Source organism: Colossoma macropomum, unplaced genomic scaffold (assembly GCF_904425465.1).
Source record: "Colossoma macropomum unplaced genomic scaffold, Colossoma_macropomum, whole genome shotgun sequence".
NCBI classification, from domain to species: domain Eukaryota; kingdom Metazoa; phylum Chordata; class Actinopteri; order Characiformes; family Serrasalmidae; genus Colossoma; species Colossoma macropomum.
In genome coordinates, this window is record NW_023494793.1 from 8,543,611 (window position 1) to 8,550,585 (window position 6,975).

General features: G+C 35.2%; 1 protein-coding gene across 1 annotated transcript; it reads right to left on the reverse strand.

Annotated features, from left to right (window-relative positions):
• Positions 1–604: 604 nt before the first annotated feature.
• Positions 605–6,832, reverse strand: LOC118813181. The gene is made up of 6 exons (XM_036578384.1): positions 5,886–6,832; positions 4,735–5,049; positions 3,912–4,014; positions 3,202–3,317; positions 3,025–3,101; positions 605–896 (listed from the first exon to the last, which is right to left on the reverse strand). Exons 1-6 carry the CDS (start codon positions 5,923–5,925, stop codon positions 708–710), a joined length of 840 nt encoding a protein of 279 aa, XP_036434277.1. The 5' UTR covers positions 5,926–6,832; the 3' UTR covers positions 605–707.
• Positions 6,833–6,975: the final 143 nt, after the last annotated feature.

A 6,975-nucleotide genomic window follows, 5' to 3' on the forward strand; every position in this document is an offset into this window, starting at 1 on the left:
TGGTTGAAAAGATGACACACACACATGATCAGTTACAAAAGGATCAGCACTCTGATTTATTTAAGGTGTGGAGAGACTCTATCAGCTGTCTTAGATCATCATTAGAATTTTATTCATATTATGATAGAACAGGTTTCACCGCTGAAGTTCTCACACATTTTTGTATATAAATACATTGTTAAATGATCAGTAGAAGACATTCCCATCATCATGACAACAGGGAACAGTGAAAAAATCATCTACAGCATTGTAATAAACTTAACAAGGTCACTTTTTAAGGCCATGATGGGTTAATAATAGACATATATATTTCCACAATATACAGTACTGTGCAAAAGTCATTGATTTAATTTCCAGTCAAAGCCAACATTAAGAACAAGTGATTTATTTTTCAGTGTCAGTAAAAAAACATAAATTAAACAGAGGGTTTCACAGAAGGCTCAACAACTAGGCATAGTCAGGTGCAAAAATATTTGGATGTTGTCACAGTTGTTGTCATTTTAGCTTTCTACTAAAACATACTGGAATCATTAGATAATCAATATGTGCTCAAAGTGCAGATTATCAGCTTGAATTTGAGGATAATCGGGTGAATGCTGTAGGCTGTTTTCATACACAGAACCCCCCCAACCATTTTTCTTGGCTCAAACATAATTTAGCCCTTGCAACAAAAAAGAGCATTTCTTCAACATTTTAAAAATCAAATATTAGATATTAAACTGATATTGTTTTTGGTCATGACAGTGGACAGCTATGGTAGAGTACTCCACGTTCTCCTGTGACTTCAGTGCACTTTTTGAGTTGTGGAGGCACAAGTTGGCATACAGTTGAGATGTTTCTTCATGGGGCTTGAAATCCACAGTAGTGTAGATGATGCTGTTGAGCTCCTGTGGTGGCTGTTGAAGAATCCAAAGAGATCAAGAATGAAAATAATTGCAGCAACCACATGTAATATTTTAAGATCTATAACTATAATAAATAAAACCTACATTCTCAAAGAATCAGTAGTGATTAGTTGGCAGTTTCCATTAGGGATGTGCCCAGGTACAGTTGGTTAAACTGTTCAAGGTGCCAGTATTTGAATACTGAAATTGCTGAATAAGTATTCGTAAATTCAGTGAGACACCAGTTTTAGGTTTGAACAGTACTGTAAGGTGTGTCAAGCTTTCTTTACGTACTTGCGAGTAAGTATGCATACAGCGCTATTACACTTTGCTAATACACTGCTTTACTGTTACCAGTTACACCATTGTTAAAGGGGAATTCCACTGATATTGCAAAAAATTCAGCATAATTCAGTAATTGAGATGTAAACAAAGTTAGTAAAAGGATTTTGGAACCATGGGTCGCAGTGTCTACAACACAAATTTATTTTATTCACTATCCAAAACCACCAGTGAAGCTCAAATGTCTCCTGAGTTTTTATATATAATGTTAAAGGTAAAATAGTGATATAGTAAATCTGGGGGGAAAAGTTTTCTTTAGGGAATATTTTGCTCTCTGCCACAAATGTGTTTTAAAAAAAAACACATTTTAGGTCCAAACTTTGCTGGAAAACTATCGAAAACCAATGTCTCAGATGGCAAACAATATATTTGTAACCATTTCATGTAATAACTTTCTGTGAGGGAGCTTTTATAGGCATTAAACACTTAAGACATGGGGTTCCTATCACCACTCTGTGAACAATTCTGACACGGTAAGTGTCTCTAGAACGGATAATTTCACATCAATCCAATCTGAATGATCTTATCTACATCTGAACGATGTAATTATGCTGAAATTCTTTAACGACCTAGCTATCATCAGCAACAGTAGTTAGCCTGGTTAGCAATCAAAACAGAAACAGCGCGGTTTGATTGCTAAACAGGCTAACCGCTGTGGCTGAGGATAACTCCTGGATAAAGTCCAGAAGCAGTAAAAAAACATATTTCTCTGCCAGACTAACATGTCGGCAAATCATCCATTGAAGAGAACTGACATCTGTAAGAAGACGATGAGTCCTCATCAGATCCAGAGTTGTACCCGTTAGCTAGTTAGCTGTGTAACGGCCGCTGCCTCTTCAGTTAACATTAGCTCAACATTATCCAACTCGACAAAACCTACTGACTTCCCTCGGCTATTTTGGAATAATAAAACACGGTTTAAAATGTAAACTTATGTGTGCTGGTACATTTTTGTGTAACACCAGTGTTTTCACCTAAAAAGGTAAGCCTACAACACTGCAATAATGTCATTCAAAGTCCGTTTTTATGTATTTACACATTATCCGTTCATTAAATCCTAGTTCATAGGATCCTAGTGCTCCGTCTTACAGTAAGAAACAGAGCCAGATAGACGCACCTATTTATATGCATTTATATTTATAGAGTAGAGGTGCGTGATATGGCAAAAATATACTATCGCGATACTTCGTGAAATTGTCTTGATACACAATGATAATATTTATTTTTTCAGACATCTGATCAGCTGGAACAGAGAAGAAAAGAACCAGTAGTCCTACATTTTAAAAAATACTATCAAAAACTGTGAAAACAATGATTTTTATTAAATATTTGGCATACTGTGTTGCACTAAATAAAGTTAGACAGTCGAATATTGCTCTTTTTGTAGTGAAACATGCAGTTGGTTAGTGTTCTACAAGTACTGATGACAGCCACAGTATGCTCCGAAAGGTGTATTGTTTTGTGTTGTGGTATAATTTATCACAATAATGACATATACTGTCATAATGCCCGGCCCTATTATAAAGTATTAAACGTCAGAATAATTGTCAGTTTACTTGAATACTACCATAGCTGAAGTTAACTTCTCCATATTTATAGTATGGATTATGGTGAAAGTAGTGGGCTGACGTAAGGACAATTCAGCTTTTGCAAACATTCACCTTTAGGGCTTTTCAACCTTACAAAAGAGCTAACAGTGTTGCAAAACTTCAGTTCATGACTTTATTTCGAGTGTTACAAAACAGCACGCAGTTGCTCCACAGGCATCTGAGCATGAGTCAAATGGGGAAGATCTTACTGGGATGATGTCAGGCGCACTGCTGAGGCTTCTTCCACATTTATCCGAGGAAAAAGAAGACGTGCCGTATTCTAGGTCTACAAAAACAAAATCAGGCTGCTTACTAGCTCTTATTCATAGCATGAATACCCTGTGATTTCAGCATTGGATCTTGTTTGTGGGAAATTGAGTTCTTACCTTTTGCTTTCTTTTTGTGGTAGGCCACTCCGAGTATGACTGTGATAATGAGGATGATCACGATGCCAAACACTGTTCCCAGCGTGTGTTTCAAGCTCCATGAATCACTGATTAGACTGCAAACAAGAGTGAGAGTAGAATTAGTATCAAATAGAAGTGATCATAGTGTTTCACAACCCAGTCCTGTAGTTAAGAGAAGTGCAGACAATTATAGAAAAGTATGGCATGCTGTTCTAGCTCTTAATCCACAGTTTCTTGAAACCAGAAACTGATTTTTAAAAAATTGTTAATGATATTCATGCTAGCAAAAATAAAAATTTAAGTTTACCTTGTAAAAATCCAATCTTGGCATGTAAGAGTTCAGTTCTCACTAGTAAGAATTCATAGCTCTTCCCAATTTATTTAAATGGGAGAAAAACAATTCATTTTTTCCCAAGTAAAAATGACTAATTTTAACTATTAAACTGAAATTCGAACTTGATAGATTTTGAATGATTTAATACTGAACTGTCAGAGATAAAAAATATATTTTTTTGCATGTAAAACTTATGTAAAATGACTTTTTTAGGTAAAAATTATTTTTTATAATATCCTTAACATTTTTATTTGTACCAATTAAATTCCTGTTAACAAGAAACTGGTTTAAACACTAAAGCCACTTCCCTGTTATAAATGTCTTTTTGTTACTGATATTTGTACTGATTGCTTACCTGGGTGGTTCTTGGTGTTTCCCTGAGATTTGGTTCAGTGAGGTGACAGTTGAAATGGTAGATTTGGGAAAGAGCAGCACTGGGTCCAGCCTAGGTTTTCTGTCTGCATCAACACACGAGAGAACAAAGCCATGTTGGAAATGGGAAAGAAACATGTCAGTCCCTTCTACATATCAGTTTCACAGTAGTTACTGAATAATTAGTCTTAAGATTAATAACTGAATAATAAGGCTGTCATTTATAGAAACAGCTTAAGCAGACATGCTGTTGAAACTTATGATGAATGTAAGCCAGTAGCCACCAACTAGCATGATTTCATTATCATAATGCTGCTGGTGGCGCTTCATTTTTGTGCTGCAAAAGTTTGGCCACACTTGGTCGGATGATGTTTTGTTGATTTTTTTAAAGAAAAAAATAAGTTAAAGCATTCTCTACAAGAGAAGACACTTCTGCACATTGTAATGAACACTGTTTATTTGCTGAGTTTAACATAGGAAGAATGAAACCATGTAAAATTACTATATACTATATAAACTATATAAAATTGTGGCATGTTTAATTTTTTTCCAATATGTTAAGCTCAACAAATAAATAGAAATTAAGTCTGTTCTCTGTAGAGGATGTGTTACTTACTTTCACTTAGAAAATCAACAAAACATGTAATCTGACCAGGGCATTCAAACTTTTGCACACCTGAGTATTTCTGCTGTACACAGTAAGAGTAAAGAACTTAGTAAGTTCAGCTGTGTGTGATACTTTGTGACATTATATCTGGTGTAAGCCAAACAATAACTTTATAATAACTACGTTTTAAAGAACTTACCAACTATATCAACTTGAAAATCTTTATAAATGATGTAGTTTTGTATCCCATGGATCTTGCATCTGTATATTCCAGCATCGCTTGCTTGCAAATTCCTGATCCTTACATCCAGAGCTCCACTGTATTCATGGGTCTTTATTCTTCCTCTGTAAGCTGCATCTGCATATCCGTTGTTGTCCACAATGAATAAGCACCTAAACTGAGTGAACTTACAGCAAGACTTCTTGAAGTAATTGAAGTATGGATCAAACATAAAGTGTATATTCACTTCTCCTGACACCTCTGCAGTTAGCTGTGCTTTCATCAGGTTTATACCTGAAAAGTAAAGGCACGACATTCAGATTTTATAAGGTACACGCTTAAAAGAGATGGTTCTTCAGGAATTCTTTAGGAAAGACAATGGTTCTACATAGAACCAAGAAGACTCAAAGAACACTATGCATGGTTAAAGGGTTCTTTGCAGCAAGAATGGTTCTTCCGATTGAAGGAGAATGTACTGTAGATGGTTCTATATAGAACCTTTTTGAAAAGGGTTCTCTATTGTTACAGACTTGACATCGTCACAACAGAAGAACCCTTTTGGGTGCTATATAGAACCCTTTTTAAAAAGGTTCTATATAGAACCATCTACAGTACATTCTCCATCAATCTGAAGAACACTTTCACCATGCAAAATATTCTTTGAGTGTTCATGGCTCCACATAGAACCATCTTCTTTACAAAAGAACCCTTGAAGAACTATCTTTTTAAAGAGTGTACACTCTTAAAAAGATAGTTCTTCAAGGGTTCTTTAGTGAAGGGAATGGATCTATTTAGAACTATGAGTTTTATATAGTTGCATGGTGAAAAAGGTTTTTCCGCTTGTTGGAGAATATGTTGTATATGGTTCTATATAGAACCATTTTGAAAATGGTACAATATAGCACCAAAAAGAGTTCTTCTATTGTGACAACATCAAGCCTATAACAATAGAAGAGCCCTTTTTGATGCCTCAGTCTGAAGAACCATTTCACTATGCAAAGAACTATTGGAGCGTGAAACTATTCTATATAGAACTAATGGTTCGAAATAGAACCATTCCCTTTACCAAAGAACCCTTGAAGAAGCATCTGTTTTGTGTCAGAGTCAGCAGAAGTGGTTGAGTAGCTTACCGTTCTTGAAAAAGAAAACGAAAAAGAAGAAAAGCTTCATATCGGCTCCTCTTGTCCAAGAGAGAAGAGTCACTCGAGTGTCACTGGAGCCGAGACGATTCAACAGAGCGAAATGAGGAAGCACATTTGTGGAGCTGAGTGATGGGCTGAAAATACAGGTTTAAGGACTGCTTTTTTAAGCGTTTTGCACTTCCTCTCATTGAAACTTTGACCAGATCTTTGACTTGCACGGTTAATTTGCTAATGAACATTCCAGTCTTACCTCATAATTTCCACTGTCTGAATGAATTTCTTTAGCAGCATAGTAGGTCTGTGATTGTACTTATTAACACTGTCATCTGTCATGATTATTGAACTAAACTTGATTTAAAAATCTTAACCTCAACGAATCAGCAATGATGATAATGCATATCATGAACATCCTTTTGTAAGCATTTTTAACCACATTGTGCTTTTCATGTTTTTTCAATGATGTCTTTGAAAAGGTGTTATCTCTTTCCAGTGACGTGTTTTGAAAAGCTATGAACAGTTTCTGATTGCTCAGGAAGAAATACAGCTGTAGTTCATTTGAATTGTTTGGCCTTTTTAAAAATCACTCAAATAAATATCAAAATAATAGCCAAGTTAGACGATTATTTGTATAATTGATAGTGATAGCCGTGATACAAATACTGTGACTGGTAACATTTACTTCAAGACTTCAATGAAGTCTTTGGCAACTGAGAAAATTACATTTAAAAAGCTATTTAACTGGGCAGTAAAATAAATACAAATTACATTAATAAGTACTGTAAGTAGTAAGTAGTGATTTCATGTATGTCAGTGTGAACTACTTCTAAATCCCCCCTTGAGGAAGCTTAGTATTATTTTTAATAAGACTTTCCTGTTATGTTTTACTGCATTCATGCTCAGTTGTATTTATTCTATTCTGCTATATTGTGTGTTTACTGGCAAAACCACTATTACTGCTGAGATCTGCACAGGTGTTTTTGCAAATTACTGCAGCTACAGCTGGAGGTATTCCAGTTAAAGTTTACAGAATAAATGCATTAACATCATCCTTGTCATGTTAGCAACAGAAAGGCAGAAA

What these genes read in the sequence shown, in the direction of transcription:
- LOC118813181 (XM_036578384.1), bottom strand. Translation starts at nt 5,925, where the DNA reads ATGAAGCTTTTCTTCTTTTTCGTTTTCTTTTTCAAGAACG. An exon ending in AAACACCAAGAACCACCCAG is followed by an intron (nt 3,318 to 3,911) that starts GTAAGCAATCAG and finishes TCTTGTTTGCAG; the next exon opens with TCTAATCAGTGATTCATGGA. An exon ending in CCACAAAAAGAAAGCAAAAG is followed by an intron (nt 3,102 to 3,201) that starts GTAAGAACTCAA and finishes TTGTTTTTGTAG; the next exon opens with ACCTAGAATACGGCACGTCT.